General features: G+C 48.6%; 1 protein-coding gene across 1 annotated transcript in view; it reads left to right on the top strand.

Annotated features, from left to right (window-relative positions):
- plch2a (phospholipase C, eta 2a) overlaps positions 1-27,418 on the top strand; it is a 146,669-nt gene that overhangs the window by 64,222 nt on the left and 55,029 nt on the right. Inside the window, exons 8-11 of the mRNA XM_070860735.1 lie at positions 311-431; positions 2,507-2,678; positions 7,807-7,914; positions 20,467-20,625. Of these exons, the coding sequence (XP_070716836.1) occupies positions 311-431; positions 2,507-2,678; positions 7,807-7,914; positions 20,467-20,625 (560 nt within the window). The remainder of the gene's footprint in view (positions 1-310; positions 432-2,506; positions 2,679-7,806; positions 7,915-20,466; positions 20,626-27,418) is intronic.

Below are 27,418 nucleotides of genomic sequence, written 5' to 3'. Positions count from 1 at the left end.
TAAGGAGATATTGGACAGGTGACTTGGGTTTTATGGAGAGAGAGGTAGAAAAGCGGTGAGGTTTAGGGAGGGAATTCCAGAGTTTGGGGCCCAGGCAACTGAAGGCACGGCCGCCAATGGTGGAGTGAAAAAAATCAACGATGCACAAGAAGCCAGAATTGGAGGAGCGCAGAGATCTCGAAGGGTAGGAAGGAGGGTGAAGCCATGGAGGGATTTGAACACAAGGATCCTGCTTTTCCCCAGTGGCTGTGATAAACGATGGCCGATATTTCATGCATTGGTTTTTATGAGTGATTATATTGCCTTGCAGTTGACTGCTGGGATGGACCAGATGGAGAACCCATTGTTCACCATGGCTACACACTCACCTCCAAAATCCTCTTCCGAGATGTGATCGAAACCATCAACAAGTACGCCTTTGCAAAGTCCGAGTGAGTATTGTGATTCCCATACAATAGTTTTGATTTATGGTTCATGGCCGCAAGCTAACCGAAAGAGGGAGTCGGCCCAATCTTACCTGAGGCTCCAAGGGATTGTTATGCCTCGCATAGGCATGTGTCCCATCAAACACCCAGGGCAGGTACAGCACGATTTAGATAGAGAGTAAAGCTCCCTCTACACCGTCCCATCAAACACTCCCAGGGCAGGTACAGCACGGGTTAGATACAGAGTAAAGCTCCCTCTACACTGTCCCATCAAACACTCCCAGGGCAGGTACAGCACGGGTTAGATACAGAGTAAAGCTCCCTCTACACAGTCCCATCAAACACTCCCAGGGCAGGTACAGCACGGGTTAGATACAGAGTAAAGCTCCCTCTACACCGTCCCATCAAACACTCCCAGGGCGGGTACAGCACGGGTTAGATACAGAGTAAAGCTCCCTCTATTCTGCCTCAACCCCTTCCTCAGAAGAGCACTCCCTACAGCTCAGATGTGACATTTCCCATGTCCTACACCAGTCACCTGTTGCCTATCTGAATAACATTGGGGGAGAAATTTGGTGTGTCTGCGCCTCCCGTTAGCGCTTACGGGTGCAAACGACGTTTTGCCTAGATGCCGTGCCACTACCGGCTGCGGTGAAATTCGGTGGGAGTTTAACGGCGGCGATATCTGGTAGCGCCTTGCTCCGCGGCACAGGCGTGATAACATCATCCCGTGCACAGCGACCCGTTCTCGCCATGGAGTGAGAATTAGGCAACGCCGCTGAAGCTGCCGCAGGCAATGCCCGTGTAGGCCGCTCGCGGGGCAATAATTAAATGGGAAATGTAAAAAAAAATGTCCGACTGACAAGTCGTGGCTTTCCTCATCCTCGATCACGAGGTCCGTGCTGCGATCTTGCAACGCAGCAATGCGCATGTTTACCGGGCCATTGCCATTGCACCCTGCTCCCTGGTGGTCCAAGGGTGGCCCCGCTTTCCGCCCGCTGAGTCACTAGCTTGGGCCTCCCCATTAATGAGGGCCCTGTATATGCGTCGGCACTGTGCTGCCCATCGCGCGGCACTGCGCCCTTCATGGAGTCTTTCCCGCCCCACTGAGCAGTCATCATCATAGGCAGTCCCTCGAAATTGAGGAAGACTTGCTTTCAGGTGACTGAACAATCCAATACGGGAATTACGGTCTCTGTCACAGGTGAGACAGACAGTGGTTGAAGGAAAGGGTGGGTGGGACTGGTTTGCCGCACGCTCCTTCCGCTGCTTGCGCTTGGTTTTCTGCATGCTCTTGGCGACGAGACTCGAGGTGCTCAGCGCCCTCCCGGATGCTCTTCCTCCACTTAGGACGGTCTTTGGCCAGGGACTCCCAGGTGTCGGTGGGGATGTTGCACTTTATCAAGGAGGCTTTGAGGGTGTCCTTGAAATGTTTCCTCTGCCCTCCTGGGGCTTGCTTGCCATGTAGGAGCTCCAAGTAGAGCGTTTGCTTTAGGAGTCTTGTGTCAGGCATGCGAACAATGTGGCCCGCCCAATGGAGCTGGTCAAGTGTGGTCAGTGCTTCGATGCTGGGGATGTTGGTCTGATCAAAAACGCTAACGTTGGTGCGTCTGTCCTCCCAGGGGATTTGCAGGATCTTGCGGAGACATCGCTGGTGGTATTTCTCCAGCGATTTGGGGTGTCTACTGTATATGGTCCATGTCTCTGAGCCACACAGGAGGGTGGGTATTACTACAGCCCTGTAGACCATAAACTTGGTGCCGGGTTTGAGGGCTTGATCTTCGAACACTCTCTTCCTCAGGCAGCGAAGGCTGCGCTGGCGCACTGGAGGCGGTGTTGAACCTCCTCGTCGATGTCTGCCCTTGCTGATAATAGGCTCCCGAGGTATGGAAAGTGGTTCACGTTGTCCAGGGCCGCGTCTGAATATAGCAGTATCCCGAATATAGGTCGCGGGGCGGCACTTCCGCGCCTGGTGGAGGATCTCCCGCCTCGCGCCTGTCACCCTATGCAATTTCGGGGCCATTGTATTTTAACGGTTTCACACCTCTGTGCTGAACGTTTGACCTGAATCTGGATTGCAGATTTCCAGTCATCCTCTCCATCGAAAACCACTGCAGTGTGCCTCAGCAGAAGAAGATGGCTCAGTACCTGTGTGAGATCTTGGGAGATAAACTTGACGTGTCTTCAGTGCAGTTAGACAACATGACTCAACTGCCTTCGCCCGATAGCCTGAAGGGCAAGATTCTTGTGAAGGTATGGAGGCAATCAAATCTTCATTAATATTTAGCGAGACCTGATGGGGCCATTACTAACATTTCTCTCTTAGAGATTGATTATAGGGCTATTATGTTTTATCTGTATCCAATTTGAGAAAAAGAAAACTGAATTTATTTTTCCCCTGATATTGCTATGGTAACAGGCCCCTCACCCCCACCCCCCCATCTCAATTAAAGGGAAAGGTTGCTATTTAAAAGCTACAATTTGCATTTATTAATGTTCCTTTCATGTGCTCAGGACGTTCCAAAAATACTTCCCAGGCAAGGAAGTACTTTTGAAGTATAGTCACTGTTGTAATTTAGGAAACGCAGTGGCCAATTTGTGCATAGCAAGCTCCAACGAAAAGTAATGAGGTAATAACCAGATCTCTGTTTTAGAGATGTTGGTTGAGGAATACTGTTATTCAGGACACTGGGAGAACGCCCCTGCTCTTCTTGAATTTAATGTCTTGGGATCTTTTACATCCAGCTGTGTAAAAACATTTCTTCTGCGATAGGTTGGATGTGGGGGAACTGTTTCTGCTTGTGTGCGAGTCGAGGACAAAGGGGCGTAAATATAAGATAGTCACTAGCAGATCAAATAAAGAATTTAGCAGGAATTTCTTTACACAGAGAGTGGTGAGAAGGTAGTGCTCACAGCTACACAGAGCGGTTGAAGCAGAGAACATGGATGTATTTAAGGGGAGGTTTGATACATGCTCGAGGGAGAAAGGGATAGAACGATACAGAGGGCAGGTGAGAAGGGGGGGGGGGGCTTGCGTGGAGCATAAACACCGGCACAGAGCAGTTGGGCCGAAAGGCCTGTTTGTGTGCTCTACATTCTATATAATGTTCTCTTATTCTTCTAGTGATGATCCCCAGTCTGAACCCCCTTGTTATTGATTCACCAGCCAATGAAAACAGTTTTAATCAATCAATGTACATCATCCCATTGAAGCCGTTGGTGTCATTCCTGAGTGATTGTTCCACACTTCAATGACCCTTTGGTCACGAGGTTTCTCCTGACTTCCCCCTTACCCCGAACATACATTCAACAGACAAATCATCCTGTACTGTTCTACAGCCACAACGTCTGTGGCCTCGTCCATGTCTGGGAAACAAATGATCTCCATGAGACGGAAATGAGTATCGGAGAGACAGTGAGTTTTCTTAGAGGCTGACTGTACTCTCTGCACTACCGCACCTGATCTAAATCAGGCAGCGCTGGAGAGATTTGGGACACGTTTGATTTATGCTCAAACCTCTGAGCTGATGTAAATTTCACATGTAGTTCGACCCCCCCCCCCCAAAAAAAATTGGGTCATTTAAGGAAAGTGGTTGTTCATAGAAACAAGGTGATTCTATTTCCCGATAATGATACTGATACACTCATAATAAAGGATGAAACTGAGTACTGTGTACAATGAGCAAGTGTGATCTTAGCTCCTTTAATAAGACTCCAGAGTGCGGGTACCTCGTGGGTGGCCTGCTTATATACCGTGCTCCCAAGGGATGCTGGGATCCCTTGGGACTCCCAACAGGTAGGCCCTCTGGTGGTAATGTGATACAGGTTGCAAGGGGTTAAATACATAACAGATACAACTGCTGTATGTATGAAGAATGCGATGAGCCAGACCATTACATGTCGGTGAATCTATCTCCTTTTTAATGGGTTGTTTTCGATTCAGTTTTTTCCCCCTGAAAGTGCTGGGAGACGTTCCTGCTCAGGCTCGATGGCCGTTCTTCATGGGTGAGCCTTGACAGTGAGTCCGGTTCATCAATCACCCCCGTGCTCGCTCACCTACATTGGCTTCCGGTTGAGCAACGCCTCGATTTTAGAATTCTCATCCTTGTTTTCAAATCCCTCCCTGGCCTTGCCCCTCCCTATCTGTGACCTCCTACCACCCTCTGATATATCTGCGCTCCTCCAACTCTAGCCTTTTGAGCATCCCTGATTTTAATCGCTCCACCATTGGCGGCCGTGCCTTCTGTTGCCGAGGCCCTAAGCTCTGAAATTCCCTCCCTAAACCTCTCCATCTCTCTATTTTTCTCTCCTCCTTTAAGTCGTTCCTTAAAACCTAAATCTTTGACCTGCCTTAATATCTCCTTATGTGGCTTGGTGTCAAATTTTATTTGGTAACACTTCTGTGAAGCAGCTCGGGATGTTTTACTGCGCTATGTAAATGGAAGTTGTTGTTGTTGTGTCACCATTCACTATTTGACCATGAAAGTCATCACAGTGGTATCCAATCCAGATGCTGGACAGCAATGGGCAGGAACCTCGGCTGATTTCCCCCTCGCAGTGACACAGAGGCTGACTGAAAAGCCTCAGTTGCCACCTCAGCTCAGTGTGGGAATGAAACCAGGGGCTTTCCGGTCTGTATTGACCTTGCTGCCTCAAGGTTGGACAAGGGGAAAATCAACCAAGGGATCCAGTTCCTGATTGCTCTCCAATGACCTCTGCTGGGAAGTGTGTATAGGGACACACACACAGTGTCCCTGGCATGACGAGGAATTGCGGCTATTGTCCAGCAATAGACAAAAATTGATCTCTGCCCTCTTTCTAAAGCAACCAATTGGGAATGACTCTCTGCAGCAAACAACTTGTATTTATATAGCACCTTTAATGTAGTAAAACATCCCAAGGTGCTTCACAGGGGTATTATAAGACAAAAATGTTGACACCAAGTCGCATAAGCAGAAATTAGGGCAGGTGACCAAAAGCTTGGTCAAAGAGGTATGTTTTATGAAACGTCTTAAAGGAGGAAAGAGAAGCGGAGAGGTATTGGCCAGGAATTCCAGAGCTTGGGGCCCAGGCAACAGAAGGCACGATCACCAATGATTGATTGATTATAATCAGGGATGCTCAAGAGGGCAGAATTAGAGGAGCGCAGGCATCTCGGGGGATTGTGGGACTGAAGGAGGTTACAGAGATAGGGAGGGGCGAGGCCATGGAGGGATTTTAAAACGAGGATGAAAATTTTGAAATTGAGGCGTTGCTTAACCTGGAGCCAATGTAGGTCAGCGAGCACAGGGGTGATGGGTGAGCGGGACTTGGTGTGAGTTAGGACACAGGCAGCCGAGTTTTGGATGACCTCAAGTTTACGTAGGGTAGAATGTGGGAGGCCAGCCAGGGGAGCTTTGGCATAGACGTCTAGAGGTAACAAAGGCATGGATGAGGGTTTCAGCAGGGGATGAGCTGAGGCAAGGGCGATGTTACGGAGGTGGAAATAGGTGGGAAACTGTAAAAACATTGCTTATTACTTCATGAAATGGTAAGAATCTAATGTATCTAAATGTGTATGTTGAGATTTAAAGCACACCTATTAAATCACGTGGTCCATATCTCCTCAGCTTCAGGGTCAACCTCCAAACCCTGTTGATGTGTCTTGGACTGACAATCACTAAAGCGAAGATGTCTCCCTGATTGTCCACAGCCTGTGCTCACAAGGCAACTCTTGCAATTGGGTGATAGGGCCCTTATTTGGCAATTCGCTTCTCTTGGTGATTCTGACTAAACAATTCATACTATGAGCTATCTGTGCTAGGGAAAAGTTTTTAAGTTTGCTTATGGCCATTTTGAGTTGGTTAAATCTCTTGTATTGTTCTCTCCCCATCTCCTTGTCTCTCCCCATCTCTATCTCACTCTTTCCTGTTTCTTGTTCATTCCCCCTTTTCCCATCTCTTTTTCTCTTCCCCACTTTCCTATATATATCTTTAACATCCCCCTTCCCCATCTCTCTTCCCCTTCCTTATCTCTCTTCCCCTTCCTTATCTCTCTCCCCCTTCCTTATCTCTCTCCCTCTTTCACATCTCTCTCGCTCTTGTCCTTATCTCTCTATTTTCCCATCGTTCTGTCTTTCCCATTACTCTCTTTCCCATTTCTCGTGCATCTCTCTTTTTCATTTCTTTATCTCTCTCCCATCTTTTTCACCCCTCACTCCTTTCCCCACCATCTTCTCTTCCCATTGCTCACTTCTCCTTTTTCTCATCTCTTTTTCTTTCCCATCTTTCTCTCCCATCGTTCTTGCACCCTCTTTCCCACCTTTCTCTCTTTCTCATCTCCCTCTCTCCCATCTCTCCCCTCGCCCCCTTCTCTCCCATCTCTCCCCTTGCCCCCTTCTCTCCCATCTCTCCCCTCGCCCCCCTCTACCCCATCTCTCCCTTCGCCCCCCTCTCACCTCATTCCTCTCTCACCCACCTCTCATCCCCTCTCGCCCCCCCTCTCGCCCATCTCTCCCCTCGCCCCCTCGACCCCCCTCTCTCCCCTCGCCCCCTCTCTCCCCTCGCCCACTCTCTCCCCTCGCCCACTCTCTCCCCTATCTCTCTCCTCGCTCCCCCCTCCCCCATCTCTCCCTCGCCCCCCTCTCCCCATCTCCCCTTGCCCCATCTCTCCTCTCACCCCCCTCTCCCATCATTCTCGCCCATCTCTCCCCTCGCCCCCTCACCCCCTCACCCCCTCACCCCCTCACCCCCTCTCCCCATCTCTCCCCTCGTCCCCCTCACCCCCTCACCCCCTCACCCCCTCTCCCCATCTCCCCATCTCTCCCCTCGTCCCCCTCTCCCCCATCTCTCCCCTCGCCCCCTCACTCCCATCTTTCCCCTCGCCCCCCTCCCCATATCTCCTCGCCCCCCTCCCCATCTCTCCCCTCAACCCCCTCTCTCCCCTCGTGCCCCCCTCTCCCCCATCTCCCCTCGCCCCCCCTCTCCCCAATCTCCCCTCACCCCCCTCTCCCCAATCTCCCCTCGCCCCCCTCTCCCCATCTCTCCCCTCGTCCCCCTCTCCCCCCTCTCCCCATCTCTCCCCTCAACCCCCTCTCTCCCATCATTCTCGCCCATCCCTCCCCTCACCCCCCTCGCCCCCCCCTCTCCCCATCTCTCCCCTCTCCCCCATCTCTCCCCTCTCCCCCATCTCTCCCCTCTCCCCCATCTCTCCCCTCTCCCCCATCTCTCCCCTCTCCCCCATCTCTCCCCTCTTGCCCATCTCTCATCTCTCCCCTCTCACCCATCTCTCCCCTCGCCCCCCTCGCCCCCCTCTCGCCCATCTCACCCATCTCTCACCCATCTCTCACCCATCTCTCTCTCATCTCTCCCCTCGCCTGGTCCTCTGTTTCCCTCCATATCAGGGCAAGAAACTATCCGCCAACATCAGTGATGATGCTGAGGAAGGTGATGTATCGGATGAGGACAGTGCCGATGAAATCGAGGATGACTGCAAGTTGATGAATGGAGATGTAAGTAGAAAAATCTAAACTGAACGCTTGACGATGGTTTCTCTGGGGAGTGGGTGTTGGGAAGAACAATACCGCTTTCATTTTATATGGCAATCATTTTCAAATAATAGAAACAGACCCTCTCTTCTACCCCATTAAACCCTTTTTTATATATAGTGTGTAATTATCCTATCAGAGACCATCATTTACGCTGATTATTAAAGGTTCAGATGCTTACTGAAGATTGATGCGGGGGATGAGGTGGGGTTGTGCAGTGAGGATAAGGAAGATTGTCACCACAAGAGAAAATTTGAAGATAATTACACATTGTTAAAATTCTAGCTGCTGTTGGGAAACCCTTTAGTAATCTCAAAGCTCCCTGTCACATGGATTTTCCTGGTTAGTGGAGAGGATCAGTGCTTCTGAAAAAACTCAATGGTCTGATACAGTGAAAAAATATCACAGCAAAGGGGCCCTGTTTAAATTATTGCCACTCAAACCCTGGCTGGGCCAGCCACTGAGAGAAATGGCAACGGCATCATCAGATTCATTGAAGGTGACACCACTGCTCCATAATGGAGACTTATTTAATGAGAAATATTCATTACCAGGGTCCCCATTAAAAATCATAAAGAAAGAGGGGGAGCGAGAGCTTTAGTTGCACGCTGCCAGGTTCAACCCAGACTAATGAAACTAAATCTACTCTGCCTGCTCACTGTGCGTAACATGGGTTTGGGCAGTCTCAACCCACTTCCATTTGCCACTGAGTCCCAAAGATAAAGGTGCCTCTAATTCAGCATGAAATTGGCAATCTAATCGTACAGAGACTGCAGGGCGACTCGTGTCAGAAATGGAAAATGGCAGGTTGGTGTTCTGTGGCTCAGGCATGTTGTTGAGCTTTAGGGGGGAGCTTTGCCCAGCGTTTGGCTATGCTGCACCCGCCCTGGGAGTGTTTGGGACAGTGTAGAGGGAGCTTTACTCTGTATCTAACCCGTGCTTAACCTGCCCTGGGAGTGTTTGGGACAGTGTAGAGGGAGCTTTACTCTGTATCTAACCCGTGCTTAACCTGCCCTGGGAGTGTTTGGGACAGTGTAGAGGGAACTTTACTCTGTATATAACCCGTGCTTAACCTGCCCTGGGAGTGTTTGATGGGACAGGGTAGTGGGAGCTTTACTCTGTATCTAACCCATGCTGTACCCGCCCTGGGAGTGTTTGATGGGACAGTGTAGAGGGAGCTTTACTCTGTATCTAACCCGTGCTGCACCCGCCCTGGGAGTGTTTGGGACAGTGTAGAGGGAACTTTACTCTGTATATAACCCGTGCTTAACCTGCCCTGGGAGTGTTTGATGGGACAGGGTAGTGGGAGCTTTACTCTGTATCTAACCCATGCTGTACCCGCCCTGGGAGTGTTTGATGGGACAGTATAGAGGGAGCTTTACTCTGTATCTAACCCGTGCTGTACCCGCCCTGGGAGTGTTTGATGGGACAGTGTAGAGGGAGCTTTACTCTGTATCTAACCCATGCTGTACCTGCCCTGGGACTGTTTGATGGGACAGGGTAGTGGGAGCTTTACTCTGTATATAACCCGTGCTGTACCTTCCCTGGGAGTGTTTGATGGGACAGGGTAGTGGGAGCTTTACTCTGTATCTAACCCGTGCAGTACCCGCCCTAGGAGTGTTTGGGACAGTGTAGAGAGAGTTTCACGCTGTATCTAACCCGTGCTGCACCTGCCCTGGGAATGTTTGATAGGACAGTGTAGAGGTAGCTTTACTCTGTATCTAACCCCGTGCTGTACTTGACCTGGAAATGCCTGAGCTGAAGGTGTTGTATTCCCTAGTTCTGACTGCGGTCACTCCGATGGGGACAAAATTCACAAAGTTCTAACTGCGTGGATCTGGACTGTTGAAGGGTGATGCACTGTTAATAACTATATGCTGATTAGATGCTCCTCTTTAAAAGAATCCTGTTGGTGAAATTGGCCTCGTTTAAAGGCTCCCATACTTAGCATCTGTCTATCTCCAAGAAATCACACATGGGACAGCTAGTCCTCTATTTCATGGCTTGTTCCGAAGAACACTGAATCCTTTCCTGTCATTTCTGTTGGCAGCCCTCATTCCCTGGGTTACAGCTGTTTTGGTGTCTCATTAGTTTGCCCGTTGCTTTGTTATATCCTGAAGCACTGCTGGTTCTCAAACATTAGAGGCATCTCTGTAAAGCGCTGCAGTTTGAAAGAGGCCTCTCTCCGCGTTGCAGTAAGCTGATGTGAATGTATAAATCCATGAGGTTTTGGCCTGCCAACCTTGCAGGTTTGAAATCTCTGTTCGTCAAGCTTGTGGTGAGCAAATTGGGTGGAATGTTTAAGAACAGAAGGAGGTAGGTCACTGACTGAAAAACCCCCTCCTTTGTTGGGCATGGGGCAGCCGTATTGATTTCTTTCTACTGAGAGATATGCTCCCTCGGTTTGCCATTATAAGCAGTGCCTTTGTCTTGGAGTCTTTGCTGAAATCCCCCCCCTCCCATGACAGCAATCAGAAACATGTCCACCATTGCATCACCATATCTTATATAAGAATATGGCTGGGTAGAATTTCTTACACTCTTATTCTTTTAATGTGTCACCCGTGGCTCAGTGGGTTGCACACTCACCTCTGAGTCAGAAGGTTGTGGGTTCAAGTCCCACTCCAGAGACTTTGAGCACATAAATCTAGGCTGACACTCCAGTGCAGTGCGGAGGGAGTGCTGCACTGTTGCAGGTGCCGTCTTTCGGTTGAGACGTTAAACCGAGGCCCTGTCTGCTCTCTCTCAGGTGGACCGAAAAGATCCCATGGCACTATTTCGAAGAAGAGCAGGGGAGTTATCCCCGATGTCTTGGCCAATATTTATTCCTCAATCAATGTAACAAAAACACATTATCTGGTCATTGTCACACTGCAGTTTGTGGGATCTTGCTGTGCGCAAATTTGCTGCCGCGTTTCCCACATTACAACAGTGACTACACTTCAAAAGTACTTCATTCGCTGTAAAGCGCTTTGATACATCCGGTGGTCGTGAAAGGCGCTATATAAATGCTGGTCTGTCTTTTAAACTGCCTTCTCCTATCTGGTTGTGAATAAATATTTTTTCTAATCTGCCCAGCTGGATTTAATATTCCTCCAAAAGGCAGATTGCGAGTCTTGTTGATGTCTGTGTGTCCAGTGCACAGGACACTGCAAAATGGGATAACAGTTACTCAGTGGGCCGCCCACCTTTGTCCGTGATTAGAACGTTCTATATAAACTGCTCAAAGTTCTTACAAGGAGCAATATTGTGTACTTTTTAAATTGGAGGTTTTACTAAACATAACCTTCCAGAACAGAAAGCTTTGCGATTTCTGTCTCACTTATTATTTTATTGAAAAATAATTTCATCTGAATCACTGAATTGAAAGACCACTGACACGGCTCTGAACAGACTGATGCATGTCGTACACATTGGATCTTTAAAACAATATTTATTTATTTGCCATTGATGGAATGTTACATTCCAGCCTGATTTTCTAGGGGTTAGTCACATCCCCATGGACAAACCCCATAATGAACATGGTTCAGCCCTGAGAAACAGATCAACAACCACCAAATCACAGCGCTGCAGTTAAATGTGATCACGTTGGTGTTCCAGCAAGGAGGGCCAAATAGTAACTCCTTTCCGGACATGGATCATTTAAACAGCCCGTTACAACTGGGCGCTTCCCTCGTGAAAATGGCCCCGAAAATGGTTTCTGTGAGCAGACCATAAAACGTCCATCTTTTACTCGCTGCCATGCTGACTGAGTGTCAACTGCATTTAACAACAAACCCCGATCACTGTTAGCTGACGACTGGATTTCAGTGGGGATGCCCGCTCCAACGGTCCATCCAGAAGCTGGATGATGGTGGGAAGGGGTGGTGTGGAGCATAAACACCGGCACAGACCTGTTGGGCCGAATGGCCTGTGTCTGTGCTGCACATTCTATGTCATTCTATGTAATTTCCATGTTAACCTCATGAGATTCTCTTTGATTCTGTATCTCCGTGTGTCTGCATCTGTACTTACTGCCTTTTCTTCCTCCTCGATGGCGCATTCACGTGAAGTGGAAGGTACTGTTGACTGAACTATCACCATCTCATTTCCCCCCCCCCCATTCTCCTTAGCATGGTACCTGTGGCAATGTTCAGAGGGAGTACTAAGGTGCCTTCCCGTGTATAGAAGTGGGTGTGTGTGTAACTAAAACCGTGTTATGGGAACAATGTCGTGTGACGTGCGTAAAATCTCAGTTTGGATGCAAGTGGAAAAGGTAATGTGATGGGGCAGAGCGGCAAAGTGGGATGATTCTGTCTGATCTGTTCTTGTTGGGGAAGAGCACAAGACAGCTCTCTCAGACCTGGCACAATTAGAAGCGGTTCTGCAGTCTTAGTCAGTGAGTTGCCAACTGCTCCAGGAATTGAGGATTAATCTCTAGGACACTGCAACCCAAGAGAAACATCACAGGGGCACTAAATACAAACATTTCTATCAACAGATTTTTAAATTAATTATAAAAATGTTGGCATTGGAAAAGGAAGGGCTGTTTGACTGACAGCCAAGAATCATCCAATCGGGTAGTGAAGAGTCTGTTTGCTTTCTGATTGGCTAAGGGAAGGTGGGGCTCCGTGAGGATGGACGTGTCGGGCCACCAATGACGGGAGCCTGAGGGCGGGGCAGTTGGAGGCAGAAGGTCATGTGATGAAACCTCCAGGAATACGTCCAATCAGAGTTGGGAACCCATTGTACAAGGAACTAAGTGTTGTGTCGTAAATTAGGGATGGCCAGAGGTTAATCGCTCTTAATAACACAGTAACATATTTTGGGAAAGGGGAGACCATCAATCCGAGTAAATTGCCCATCCAATTATCCACGCTCTCATGAGATATCGGTAACGTTTATAAAACTGTAAAAAGCACGAATCCCTTCAGATGACCCATATACGTACCCTTGGAGCTCCGACACGGCAAGCGAGCCCCAGGAGGGCAGAGGAAACGTTTCAAGAACACCCTCAAAGCCTCCTTGAAAAAATGTAACATCCCCACTGGCACCTGGGAATCCTTGGCCCAAGACCGCCCAAAGTGGAGGAAAAGCATCTGGGAAGGCGCTGAACACCTCGAGTCTCTGTGCCGAGAGCAAGCTGAAGCCAAGCGTCTGCAGTGGAAGGAGCACATGGCAACCCAGGCTCCCCACCCACCTGTTCCTTCAACCATTGTCTGCCCCACCTGTGACAGAGGCTGTAGGTCCCGCATTGGACTCTTCAGTCACCTGAGAACTCATTTCTAGTGTGGAGGCAAGTCATCCTTGACTCCGAGGGACTGCCTATGATGATACGTACTCTCAATGTATAAGATCCATTACAATTCTCTCTCCTGATAAGCTAACTAGGGAAATGTCTGCTGACACCAACCCTTTAGGCAGAGCACCAGCTGAAAGGGTGGTGGAAGCAGATTCAATTGTAACCTTCAACAGGGAATTGGATAATTACTTGAAAAGGAAAAAGGGGAAAAAAGTGCAGAGCGATGGGGAAAGAGCAAGGACATGGGGCTAATTGGATAGCTCTATCAGTGAGCCGGCACAGGCACGATGGGCTGAATGGCCTCCTTCTGTGCTGTAAGATTTGAAGATTCTATAACATAGTGAAGACTCCTAGCGTTGATTGGATTCTGCAGGTTCATTTTGGGCCAATGAGGGTGTTATCTGAGATGATCTACCCTCCTTGTTCCTCATTCTCTTCACAACACACTGTACTTGCTGTCCTGTACTTGATGATAACAGTAATCATGCTGTCAATCCAGTGAGGCTATAATTAGCATCATTGGATGTACTTGGGAATATGGACAATGCAGTTACTCCCCCCTCCTCCAAGTGACGTAAATGCCATTGAAAAGATCATTCTTTCTGGTCCATTTAGTGCAAGTCCTGCTCAAGAGTAAACATGATGAGGCACACGGGCTACCAACATCTGGTTGGATGTATTATTGGAGGTTTTATCACATGATCTCCCACCTCTGCCTGCCCCGCCCAGTCAAGCATCCTTTTCCCACTATCTGCAATATGTTTATAACTAATAAACAAAAGCATTGAAATACATTTTTTTTAAACAGAATTAATTTTAATGCCACTGTGATTTTTCTCCGGGTTTGCTCCCAGCAGTGTCCTGGACATTCGTCTTTCATTCCTGGAGACTCCGGGGCAATCCTGGAGGGTTTGCAACCCCCATCAGACATGCCGGTTGGGATGGTCGGAGTTATGAGGGGCCGAGGGATGGAAAGGGACACAGTGGAGTGTTCTGATGTGGGGACCATTTGTCTTTCGTGTTCCTGCTCGCCTGGTCATTCAGGAGTACAATCAGGAAACACCTTTGCGCCCAAAGGGTAGTAGAGATCTGGAATTTGCTCCCCCAAAAGGCTGAGGATTCTGGGACAATTGAAACTTTTTATTTGTTCAATGAGGGTATCAAGGAATGTGGAACAAAGGCGGGTAAATGGAGTGGAGGTACAAATTAACCGTGATCTAATTGAATGGTGGAACAGGCTCAAAGGGCGGAATGGCCTCCTCCTGTTCCGAATGTTCCCAAGGTCCAGGAGCTCAGTGTGCAGACTGATAATGTAATGACAGATCCATTTCCCCCTCTGTTTTTGTGCCCGGGTCCCTCAGTTTTATACTTGCCTAATCCGATGAAGCGAAGAGTAGGTTGGTTTCTCTCTCTGGTGACCCCAGTGCTCCCAATGACCAACCAGATGCTTCACCTTTCGTTGTGATGTTGGTGTAGTGCACACTCCCATTTATTGTCTGCTGCTCTCACTCCTTCACACACAGATACTGACCCAGGTGCCTTTGTGTGTTGTTAAGTACCTCCTGCAAAGTGCACTCCCTGAATCCAGTCAACCTACGAGGTTGAACCATCTGGTTAACTGTTGTCTAACTGCATAGGAATTAGCTAATTGTTTAACCTTCCAATAGACCAGGTGTAGGGTCCAAAGTGTCCGTGTTAGACAGCCAATCAACTCTTCCTCTCTCTTATGGTAGTAGCTGTGATATCTTCACAGAGCACAGCATATACAGCTTCCTAACATGGCAGGCAGCTCTCTCGGAAGTCTCCGGAAATCTGCCGGTTCTGTTTATTATTAACCCTGCACTTGCAGTACACAATACGTCCACATTCACAGTGTGGAGCTACAAACATTACAAGCTTACAGACATTACAGTAGCAAAGCAAATCAAACGTCAATATCTAAGTCAGATATCCAGGGCCAAAGCTTCCGGTGTATCAGCGTGGATATCTTGTAGGCTGCCTGTGATTCCCTCTGAGGGCAGTGCTCAATGATGTGTTCCAGGGTCTGATTAGGAGCTCCACAGTCACATGATGGGGATCTTCCACCTATGGAGAAGGTGGCAGCATCGACCATGACCGGTTCTGAGACGGTTGATGGTTGCCCACTGTTTGCGAGGAAGGTTTGATCCTACAGGTACTGTGGGGTCCTCCGTAAGGAATCCATTCCGTATGTCACAGTTCTTCCAGGCATTTCGCCATTGGTCATCGAGGCTGAGGGGAGATCGCTGAAGGGCTTCGGCGACGGTCCAAAATGGCCTTCTAGATTTGAGACGGGTTGGTGGTAGGTTGTTCAAGTCGGCCTGGATCGGTATGTCTTTGCTGGTGTAGCGGTTGTATTCTCTGGAGACGGCAGATTCACGGTGTAGGCTTGGTGGTGCGATGTTTGCAAACACGGGCATTCCAGGTCTTGGTGTCGATAAAAGCGCACCGGTGATAATTCGCACAGCCAATCAACTTAAAAGCAAAGCCTGGAGCAACGTTGGGGTTGTGCCACTAGATGTCACTAACACACTTGCTCAATCTTATACTGCATCAGACGTACAGCGTATGTTAGTTCGACTAGAGGCAGACCCGCACTGTGCCTGCAGATTGGATTGTGGGTTTGAGAGTCTGAGATTGAATTATTTGCACTCTGCAGCGATTTCCACGGTGGCTGCGGTATGAACCTTCTTTGACAGCCAGCTTGTGATTCGTGGAGCACAACAGTGGGTGCGGCCTCTTATCAGTGAGCACCTTTAGTCAAAGGACAATTCTAACCTAAACCCGCCTGTCGTGAAAGCTGACAGGATTGGGTGCAGCTCTGATTTTACACCCTGCCCGATCTTACTCTGCATTGAAGTCAACGGAGGGGCGTGGTCTAAAGCCGGCCTTCCACCTGGTCCCGTGGGATTCCCGCCGGGCCACTTCGGTTAAAATGCCCCCCACCCTCCCCCCTTTATTCCAGTTTTGTTAACGCAAATATATGTCTTTGTGCACATGTCTATGTGAGTGTTGTAAGCTCAGTTAGGTGTAAGGGGTCTTCATTCCACCAAACAGGACATCGTTATGGTTACAAGTAGTTCCTGGACAAACAGTGAACAGTTATTTTTTATTGTAAATAGGTTTTGAAAAAACAAGCTCACAAAGCCAGATACTACACACAAGCATTTACTGCCCAAATCATGCTGCTCCCCCTCTAGGCCAAGTGTCACGTTCCACTTGCTCATTACCATGAGTTGAACAGTTGGGGATTCATCAGTGGAATAGTCCGTCGATAACAGAGGGAACAGCAATTCCCAGGTTAAAACTGAAGATATATGTAGTGTCTAATTCGGGTTTAAAAGAGTCTGGCGGTTGATGATTATCAGCTGATTGCATATATTTGCAGTTGATCATGTTATTTTGGGACCACTTTAAGGATGTAACTGTATCAGGATATCGTTTCACAGTATCGTGTGTCTACAATAGCTGATATTGTGGATATAAGTCCGATACTCGGCATTGACCCAATCTTGAGGGTGAGGCACATGCCTGATTTTCTCTCTGTTCAATATGGTGGTTGTGGTGTTGATGGTGTCTCTGGTTGTGGTGTTAATGGTGACTCTGGTTGTGGTGTTGATGGTGACTCTGGTTGTGGTGTTGATGGTGACTCTGGTTGAGTTGTGTTGATGGTGTCTCTGGTTGAGTTGTGTTGATGGTGTCTCTGGTTGTGGTGTTGATGGTATCTCTGGTTGAGTTGTGTTGATGGTGTCTCTGGTTGTGGTGTTGATGGTATCTCTGGTTGAGTTGTGTTGATGGTGTCTCTGGTTGAGTTGTGTTGATGGTGTCTCTGATTGTGGTGTGAGCTCTCTGTCTCCCTCTGCTGGCTGTAGTCAAGGGGTGGGCCAATTTAAAATATCCCTGCTGGGCTGTTGGTAATTGCACCATCCAATCTGATACTGAGCCATGCAAACCAGAATGATCCCAGGTAAAATGCATGGTCTGTTAGCTTGTCTCAGTCACACAATGGTGGGAACGCTATAATCTTCTTCAATGCCCCGTGATAGGGAAGGAACAACAAGTCCCAATCACTATTCAGTGACTCCTGCTATATACGTGTGTGGACATTGGCTGAGGACAGGATCTGGCTCCGGTGTGATGGCCTCTATAGTTGAATAGCTTGCTGATCGGTTCGCACGGGAAGAATGTCCACTTGGTGAGGTACCAGTGGGCCATTTGCTGGTGCCTGTGGGAATCAGAGGGGACAGGAGGAGAGAGAGAGATAATTGGGGATAATTGGCGGATAAAAGTGCCGCTGGTGCTCGATGTGGAATCTGCAGTCGTCCAGTTAGGTTTAACTTCTCTAACAAGCCATTAGCTTTTTGTGTCCTTGTCGAAACAGTAAAGGTTCCTGTAACGGCATCAGGAGAGAACGATAACCCTGGTACATTGATGTAAAAATCTAAAAATAGGAATTTCAATATAACTTTCAAAGAGGGTCAATGTGTTGCTGAATCACGCGGCTGATGATGGATCTTGGACTTTCATTCAGCTCCTGTACGGAGCATCTCAAACACGCTGAGCTGAACTGTCAGCAGTCCTTTATGTTTGGAACCTCTTTCAATCCAGCATCAGCCTCTTTTCACCTTTTTTCCGCATTTGCAAAATGCTGGCGATGGCGATTCAGATCCACGGAGAAGATGCAATCGGAGCAGAGATTTTATTACACTGGCCCAGCAGGGGGAGAAGTGAATGTTGGCAAAAATAGCCGGGGGGTCGTTGGGGAGGCGAGAAACTTTTATTACGCAGCGAGTTGTTGCGATCTGGAATTCAAAGCCTGAAAGGGCGGTGGAAGCAGATTCAGTAGTAACTTTCAAAAGAGAATTGGATAAATAGTTGACAAGCAAAATGTAGCAGAGCTGTGGGGAAAGAGCAGGGAGTGGGACTAATTGGAGAGCTGGCACTGGCACCATGGGCTGAATGGCCTCCTTCTGCACTGTAGTACTCTATAATTTAAAGTACTTTAATGCCAGGGAGGTGAAGCAGTTGAAGGCAAATGTCAGCGAATTGTGAGATTGCGTTCTGGTTATGAAGGAGAATTTCTTTACCTCCAGCCCAGTGGAGGCAGCTCGAGGGGGGAAAACAAGTTTCAACTGTCTTCTGTTCCACAGTGAAAGCTTCCAGCCACTCCGTGAAATCATGACATAAACACAGATTGTGACACAGTCGAACCTCCATTATCCACACCCCCTCCTCAATTGTCCTGGGGCTAAGTGTGCTTTGACTGGCCATGGCCCAGTAGTATCGATCTGGCACCACTCAACCCCCGCACCCCGCAAAACACTCGAGTTCCACAAGAGCGAAAATGCTGAAATTAAAAACCCGACAGTGCTGAAAGACAGTCGGCAGGTCAGGCAGCCTCTGTGGAGAGGGAAAGAGAGCAGTGTTAACTTTGAAGGTCGATGGCCTTTTGTCGGAACTGAGGAAAGATTCAGTTTGCAATGAGGTCTTCAGTCCCTGAGCCGAGGGTCCTCCGATAGCGTACGTCAGCCGTGGCCCAGTGGGCAGCACACTCGCCTCTGAGTCAGGTAATTGTAGGTTCAAGTCCCACTCCAGAGCCTTGTGCACATAAATCCAGGCCGACACTCCCAAGTGCAGTGCTGAGGGAGCATGCACTGTCGGAGGTGCCGTCTTTCGGATGAGGTGTTAAACCGAGGCCCCGTCTGCTCTCTCGGGTGGATGTAAACATAGAAACATAGAAAAATAGGTGCAGGAGTAGGCCATTCGGCCCTTCGAGCCTGCACCACCATTCAATAAGATCATGGCTGATCATTCCTTCAGTACCCCTTTCCTGCTTTCTCTCCATACCCCTTGATCCCCTTAACAGTAAGAGTCATATCTAACTCCCTCTTGAATATATCCAGTGAACTGGCATCATCTCCGCGGCAGGGAATTCCACAGGTTAACAACTCTCTGAGTGAAGAAGTTTTTCCTCATCGCTGTCCTAAATGGCCTACCCCTTATCCTAAGACTATGTCCCCTGGACTTCCCCAACATCGGGAACATTCTTCCTGCATCTAACCTGTCCAGTCCCTTCAGAATTTTATATGTTTCTATGAGATCCTCTCTCATCCTTCTAAACTCCAGTGAATAAAGGCCCAGTTGATCCAGTCTCTCCTCATATGACAGTCCAGCCATCCCGGGAATCAGTCTGATGAACCTTCGCTGCACTCCCTCAATAGCAAGAACGTCCTTCCTCAGACTAGGAGACCAAAACTGAACACAATATTCCAGGTGAGGCCTCACTAAGGCCCTGTACAACTGCAGTAACACCTCCCTGCTCCTATATTCAAATCCCATAGCTATGAAGGCCAACATACCATTTGCCACCTTCACCGCCTGCTGTACCTGCGTGCCCACTTTCAGTAACTGATGAACCATGACACCCAGGTCTCGTTGCACCTCCCCTTTTCCTAGTCTGCCACCATTCAGATAATATTCTGCCTTCGTGTTATTGCCTCCAAAGTGGATAGCCTCACATTTATCCACATTATTCTGCATCTGCCATGCATTTGCCCACTCACCTAACCTGTCCAAGTCACCCTGCAGCCTTTTAGCGTCCTCCTCACAGCTCACACCGCCACCCAGTTTAGTGTCATCTGCAAAAAGATCCCATGGCACTATTTCAAAGAAGAGATATAGAGCGTTATCCCCAGTGTCCTGGCCAATATTTATCCCTCAATCAACATAACAAAAACAGATTATCTGGTCATTATCACGTTGTTGTTTGTGTGACCTTGCTGTGTGCAAGTTGGCTGCTGCGTTTCCCACATTACAACAGTGACTACACTCCAAAAGTACTTCATTGGCTGTAAAGCCCTTTGACATGTCCGGTGGTCATGAAAGGCGCTATATAAATGCAAATCTTTCTTTCTTACGTGTAAGGCTACAATTGACGGAGACCGAGGGAGTCTCTCAGTTAGCCGCCCCATTTCCATTATCCATCAGTCTGTTGGTTGATATGGAGGTTCCTCTGTGCACAGAACTCATCAAACTGCATGCCCTTGCCATCCCATAATATAGAGATTTATTGCGGGATGTAAGGCCCATCTAACCTGCTTGTTCCCCCTCCCCGCTCGTTTCTTGTTCCTCGCTGCGTTTGTCCTCCTCCTGTCTCTGCCACCTCCCGGCGGGCGGGATGGATTTAACGAGTCTGTTTCTTGTCTCTTTGCGAACAGGCCGTGGCCAACAGGACGCACGTGGAGAGCGTGGCTAAAAAGAAGCTCGATTCGCTGCTGAAGGAATCGAAAATCCGCGACCGGGAAGATCCCGACAGCTTCAGTGTCAACGCCATCCCTCAAGCGGGGAAGCTGTGTGGGAAATCGGACTTGAAGAAGGTAGCCCAGCTCCGCCCCCCCACCTCACACACGCCCTCCAGCTCAGGCTGCTTTATCGGCACCTGTTGGACAGCAGCACCCCTTGTCAGCCGTGGCTCAGTGGGTAGCACTCTCGCCTCTGGGTCAGAAGGTCCTGGGTTCAAGCCCCACTCCAGAGCCTTGAGCACAAAAATTTAGGCTGACACTCCCAGTGCAGTACTGACGGAGTGCCGCACTGTCAGAGGTGCCGTCTTTCATATGAGACATTGATCCGAGGCTCCGTCTGCTGTCTCAGGTGGACGTAAAAGATCCTACGCCACTATTTTGCAGAAGAGCAGGGGAGTTATCCCCGGTGTCGTGGGCCAATATTTACCCCTCAATCACTTAAAAAAAAGCAAATGATCGGGTCATTGTCACATTGCCGCTTGTGGGACCTTGCTGTGTGCAAAATAGCTGCCGCGTTTCCTGCATTACAACACTTCAAAAGTACTTCATTGGCTTCAAAGTGCGTTGCGATGTCCTGACATCGTGAAAGGTGCTATATAAATGCAATCTTTCTTTGTGATATCCAGCTCCCGAGGCCCATTCACTTTAACACAGGGTCTGTGAAGTGCCCTGTGGTGAGATATGGCGAGATGCTTCCCATTGGCATCTGAGATAAAACCCAACCCAAGAGTGAGGTGAGTGAAATTGGTCTTGGGCGCCAGCACATACCGGCAGAAAATCGTGCCGAGCGTAAAATGGACGGCCGGTTTGCTATCGCCCGGTTTGTGCTATCGCCCATGGCAAATTTCATCTCCCCTCTCAGTCTCACATCCCTGACTGTTAGTAACCTCCTCCAGCCCTACAACCCTCCGAGATCTCTGCACTCCTCCAATTCTGGCCTCTTGCGTATCCCTGATTTCCACGACTCCACCATCGGCTGCCATGCCTTCTGTTGCTGAGGCCCCACGCTCTGGAATTCCCTCCCTAAACCTCTCCACCTCTCTAGCTCTCGCTTCTTCTTTAAGATGCTCCTTAAAACTTACCGTTTTGACCAGGCTTTTGGTCACCTGTCCTAATATCTCCTTATCTGGCTCGGTGTCAAATCTTGTTTGATAATCGTTCCTGTGAAGTGGCTTGGGATATTTTATTATGTTAAAAGTGCCATAAAATGTAAGTTGTTGTTCAATTGAACTAGGTCATCAGCGGTCTGTGAGTATCATTGTAAAGTGCTGGCTTCAAGTCAAATTGGCAAAAGTAGCTTGGAAGATGAGTTCATGGAATGCATTTGAGAGAGTTTTATAGAACAATATATCAAGGAACCAACTAGGGAACAGACTATTTTAGATCTAGTATTGTGTATTGAGACAGGGTTAGTTAGTACTCTTATAGTAAAGGAACCTTTGGGGAACAGTGATCATAATATGATAGAATTTCATATTAAATTTGAGCGTGATGTGGTTACGTCTGAAACTAGGGTTGTAAATTTAAACAAAGCTAATAGCGGAGGTATGAAGGGCGAGTTGGCTAAGATAGATTGGGAAATTAGATTAAAAGATATGACAATAGATAATGAGAGTGAGGAACTTAAAGTAATTAATATTAGTAAAGAAAAAGTACTCGAAAAATGAATGGAGCTGAAAGCCAACTAATCCCCTGGACCTAATTGCCTACATCCGCGGATTTTAAAAGAGGTGGCTGCAGAGATAGTGGATGCATTGGTTGTCATCTTTCAAAATTCCCTAGATTCTAGAACGGTCCCCGTGGATTGCAAGGTAACAAAAACGTACTTATATAGTGCCTTTAATGTAGAAATGTGCCCCACAGTGTAATCGGGCAACAATGGACGGCAAGTCAAAGAAGGGGATATTAGTAGGGTCAAAGCTTGGTCAAAGAGGCAGGTTTTAAGGAGCGTCTTAAAGGAGGAGAGAGAGGCGGAGAGGTTTAGGGATAAATTTCAGAGCTTAGTGCCGAGGCAGCTGAAGGCATGGCCATCAATGGTGGAGCGAAGGGAGAGGGGGATGGACATGAGACCACGTTCTGGGATGGTTGGATGGCTGGAGGAGATTACACTGACAGGGAGGGGCATGGCCACGAAAGAATTTAAACTTTGTGGGACTGGGAGCAAACGTGTGTGAGTGAGGAAGGGGCGGTGAGTGAGTGGGACTTGGTGAGCAATGGTAACAAAGCAAATAAAATTCTGCTGGGAATAACGTCTAGTAATGTCTGCGTGATGTAGCTGTTTGATTCCATTCTATTTGCTCAGCAAAGCTAGTTTGGATCTGTGATGACTGCCTATTCTCTGTTGTGTCAGTTGCCTTGTTGTGATGGCTAAAAGTCCATGAAGGCAGAGCACAGGGAAGATTTGGACTGGTGTAGTGAGGGGACTCTTCTCAAGTCATGGGCCAAGGCACTTGAGTTAATACCGGAGGTGGGGGGGCGGGGGGGAATGTTGTGTGTTTGACCTGTCCTGTACATGTTGAGGGAGTTTGTATATCTGACCTGCCCTGTACATGTCAAGGAGGTTTGTGTATTTGACCTGTCCTGTACATGTTGAGGGAGTTTGTGTATCTCACCTGCCCTGTACATTGGGGAGTTTGTATATTTGACCTGCCCTGTACCTAACCAGTGAGTTAAATCGCTGCAGAATCTTCTCAATGGGACTGGTCAGTGCAAGGCAAACTGTGGCAAGGATCTGGTTCCTTATCGCCCCTGTACCCCTCTCCTGAGATCTAGTGAACCTTTAGCCAACACCCCCTTCCTCTCCCACCTCTCTTTTCCCTTGTGAGATAACCAGGACTGGTGCTCCCCTCGGAGTCTGACAACATCAGAGCTCCAGGCACCCACCTTGTCTACACCCGACAGAACCACCTGTATATTAATGTTTTGCCTATAGCATCCAGCTGTCGCAGTCCAGCTGTCACACACTGGCTGTCACACACTGGCTGTCACAGTCCAGCTGTCACAGTCCAGCTGTCACAGTCCAGCTGTCACACACTGGCTGTCACAGTCCAGCTGTCACACACTGGCTGTCACAGTCCAGCTGTCACACACTGGCTGTCACACACTGGCTGTCACAGTCCGGCTGTCACACACTAGCTGTCACACACTGGCTATCACAGTCCAGCTGTCACACACTGGCTATCACACAATGGCTGTCACAGTCTAGCTGTCACACACTGGCTGTCACAGTCCAGCTGTCACACACTGGCTGTCACAGTCCAGCTGTCACACACTGGCTGTCACAGTCCAGCTGTCACACACTGGCTGTCACAGTCCAGCTGTCACACACTGGCTGTCACAGTCCAGCTGTCACACATCTAGCTGTCACACACTGGTTGTCACACTTTGTTATTAGATACAAACCAATCTTAGAAGCAGGCATTGATCTGAAGCCTGAACTTTGCTCTGACTGACCTCATGAGTTTGCTACGTCAGTGACAGGCCAAGTTAGCAGCTAATCACAATGGTGCTCCATACCCTCAGACTAGTGATGAGCAATGCCATGGGAGATCAGCTGGATTTACATAATACTGGCTGTTTTCTGATGACCGTGCATGTTGATATGTTTACCTTGTCATTTTTTTTCCTTTGTGTGTGAAAAAACATTCTAGAAATATACGTTTAAAATAAGAATATTTCTCAAGCCCAGACCATAAGACCAGCAGTACGTCATTCAGCCCCTCAAGCCTGCTCCACCATTGCACTAGATTATGGCTGGTCTGCAGCTCAACTCCATTTGTCCGCCTTTGCTCCATATCCCTTGATACCCTTACAGTGGGTAGCACTCTCGCCTCTGAGTCAGAACGTTGTGGCTTCAAGACCCATTCCGGGACTTGAGCACAAAATCTAGGCGAATGCTCCAGTGCAGTATTGAGGGAGTGCTGCATTGTTGGAGGTGCCACCTTTTGGTGAGACGTTAAACCGATGACCTATCTGCCCCCGCGGGTGGTGTAAATGATCTCATGCCGCTATTTCAAAGACCAACATCTCTAAAACAGATTATCTGGTCATTATCTCATTGTGGGAGCTTGCTGTGCACAAATTGGCTTCCGCGTTTCCTATGTTACAACAGTGACTATGCTTCATTGACTGTAAAATGCTTTGGGATGTCTTAAGGTCGTGAAAGGTGCTATATATACATGCACGTTTTTTCTTTTTAACAAAAATCTATCGTTCTCAGTCTTCAAAGCTCCACTTGACCCTCAGCATCCACAGCCTTTTGTGGGAGAGAATTCCAGATATCCGCTGCCCTGTGTGTGACAATGTGCTTCCTGATTTAACTCCTGAAGGGCCGAGCTCGAAGTTTAAGATTACGACCCCCTTGTTCTTGATTCTCCCCACCAGAGGAAATAGCGTCTCCGTATCTCCCGATCAAATCCTTTTACCATTTTCAACACCAGTTTAATCCTGTCCTTTAACAGTGACAAGTGAAGCTTTGCTTTCTCTGAGCTCAGTCATCAGTAACTGCAGAGCAATTCACAGCAGAGATAGCAGGCCTCCCTGAGCTCCAGAAATCTCTAATTGAAACGATAAGATCTGCAATTACAATTCGAATAATATGTTTTATTAAAACTGAAATGAGATTTAACATCGAGCACCTTAAGCTCATTGGCTTCTGTTTAGTTTAGTGTTCGGTGTAATTAAACACAACAGGCTTGGCCTTGGGAAATTTGGATTATAATTGCAGCAGGTTCAATGGTTCTTCAACAATGTTTGGCTCTTGTCATGAGGAAATATGTGAGCAGAATATTCTGCAAGAGATAGATAGTGGTTGCCAACTCTGGGTGGATGCATTCCTGGAGGTTTCATCACATGACCCCCCCCCCCTCGGTCAAACAGCCATTAGCCCCCCCCACCCCTCAGTCTCTAATAAACGAGTGTTTAAAAACAAAAGAAATAGAAACATCATTTTTTGATTACCCCAATGATTTTTCTCCTGGGTTTTGCTCGCGGCAATGTTCAGGGGATTGAGCTTCAATTCCTGGAGATTCCAGGACAATCCTGGAGGGTTGGCGTCCCCTCGGGGAGGCCTTACCCACCACTCCGTTTCTCCCACCGCTTTGGGTGTCCCCTCACTCCCAGAGGTGCTGCCCTGGATCAGGCCAGAGACCTGGGCTGCAGGCGCTGCAGGGTGCGTCGGGTCACCCGACAGGGGGCGGGCATTTTCGCCCCGTCTGCAGGTGACAAAGAGAGGTATCCAAGAGATTGCCGGCCGTGCTTCGCTGCCCACGGCCTTTCTCCAGGCTGGAGGGGCCGGCAGGCTGCTGTGAGGTGTCAGTGCTCTATTGGTAACGGGACCAGTTCTGGGCACAGCCAATCCCCTGCGTTACGAGACCCGATACGGGCAGACCCTCGGAGCGGGATTGATCTTGCATCGTGCCAGTGTTTGGATCGGATGTTAAACCGAAGCCCAATACCAGCCCAGCCAATTGAATATTAAGAAAACGCCTGACATTCGCTGCTGCTCCCCCAGTAAGTATGTGTCCTGGGCTGCTTTAGGTAGACTCTATTCTTCAGCGGAGTGTCCAGCCTGTTATTAGTGTCGGGCTAGTTGCTGCTGATATTTGCGGGTGTGCTCTGCACTCACAGCAACAGGAGGAGGCCATTCAGCCCCTCGAGCTTGTGCCGTCATTCACCGAGATGGTGGCTGGTCTGTAGCGTTACTCCACCCACTTGCCTTTGCACCATATCATTTTATCGAATCGAGCGATCTCAGATTTAAAATTATTAATTGAGCTGGCACCTACTGCATCCATTGTCTCACATGAACTTTCTTTCCCACTCCCCTAACAGCAGAAAAACAGCTCTGGGTCCGTGTCTACAGTGGAGAAGTCCATGGTAAGTTGCTCATTCTCCAGATTGTCTTCATGACCATCGGTTAGTAACCGGCACGGATTGCGTGGCAGCCACTGAGATTCAATCGAAGCCAGATAGGAAAATGCGGCATTGTTGTCATGGAGTCAGCCGTGGCTCAGTGGGTAATGCAGAGTCAGATTGGTGGTGGGTTCAAGTCCCCACTCCAGAGACCGTACCTCCGGCAGTGCAGCACCCCCCTCAGCGCCGGCAGCCTGTGTCAGCCTGGACTTTGTGCCCAAATCCCTCGAGTGGGATTCGAACCCACGAAGTGATTGAATGCTCAATGCTCTCGGGGCAAATAGGGACGGGCAATAAATGCGGACTTGCGAGCATCGCCTGCGAAAATCAAATGAAAGCTATAAATAAGTATGTCGGCCGCTCGAGCAGATTTGATGGAGAGTAATGATAAAGTGGGCTGCAATGTGGCTTGCAGTCCGGCCGTTGCTTACGAGGAGTCGTGCAACGCTGAGACAGTCTGCTGGGATTAATGGATGGTGTCGACTGGACTGATCCGGGGCCCTGGAGACGGCAGCAAAGCGAGCGAGACACTGAGGAGCCAGGCAGTCTTGACAATCCTTCAGACCTCATCGTGCTATCAGGATCGGCTCTGGTCTGAGCCACAGCCTCAGTGAGACACAGCGGGGGAGGGCTGAAGCTTTCTGAGAATACAGTAACAATACATCGAATGTACAGCACAGACACATCAGGTCCGTGCCGATGTTTCTGCTCCACATCCCTCTTCATCTCACCCTATCCTTCTATTCCTTTCTCCCTTATGTATTTATCCAGCTTCCCCTTAAATGCATCTGTGCTATTTGCCTCAACCGCTCCCTGTGGTATTGGGTTCCACATTCTCACCACTCTCTGGGTAAAGACATGTCTCCTGAATTATGGATTTATTAGTGACTGTCTTATATTTATGGCCCCTAGTTTTGGATTCCCCCACTAACGGAAAGATCTCCTCTACATAAAA

The sequence above is a fragment of the Pristiophorus japonicus genome, chromosome 18, assembly GCF_044704955.1.
Source record: "Pristiophorus japonicus isolate sPriJap1 chromosome 18, sPriJap1.hap1, whole genome shotgun sequence".
NCBI lineage: Eukaryota > Metazoa > Chordata > Chondrichthyes > Pristiophoridae > Pristiophorus > Pristiophorus japonicus.
Note: the sequence above shows the minus strand (reverse complement) of the source record. Positions and strands in the feature narration are given on the sequence as shown.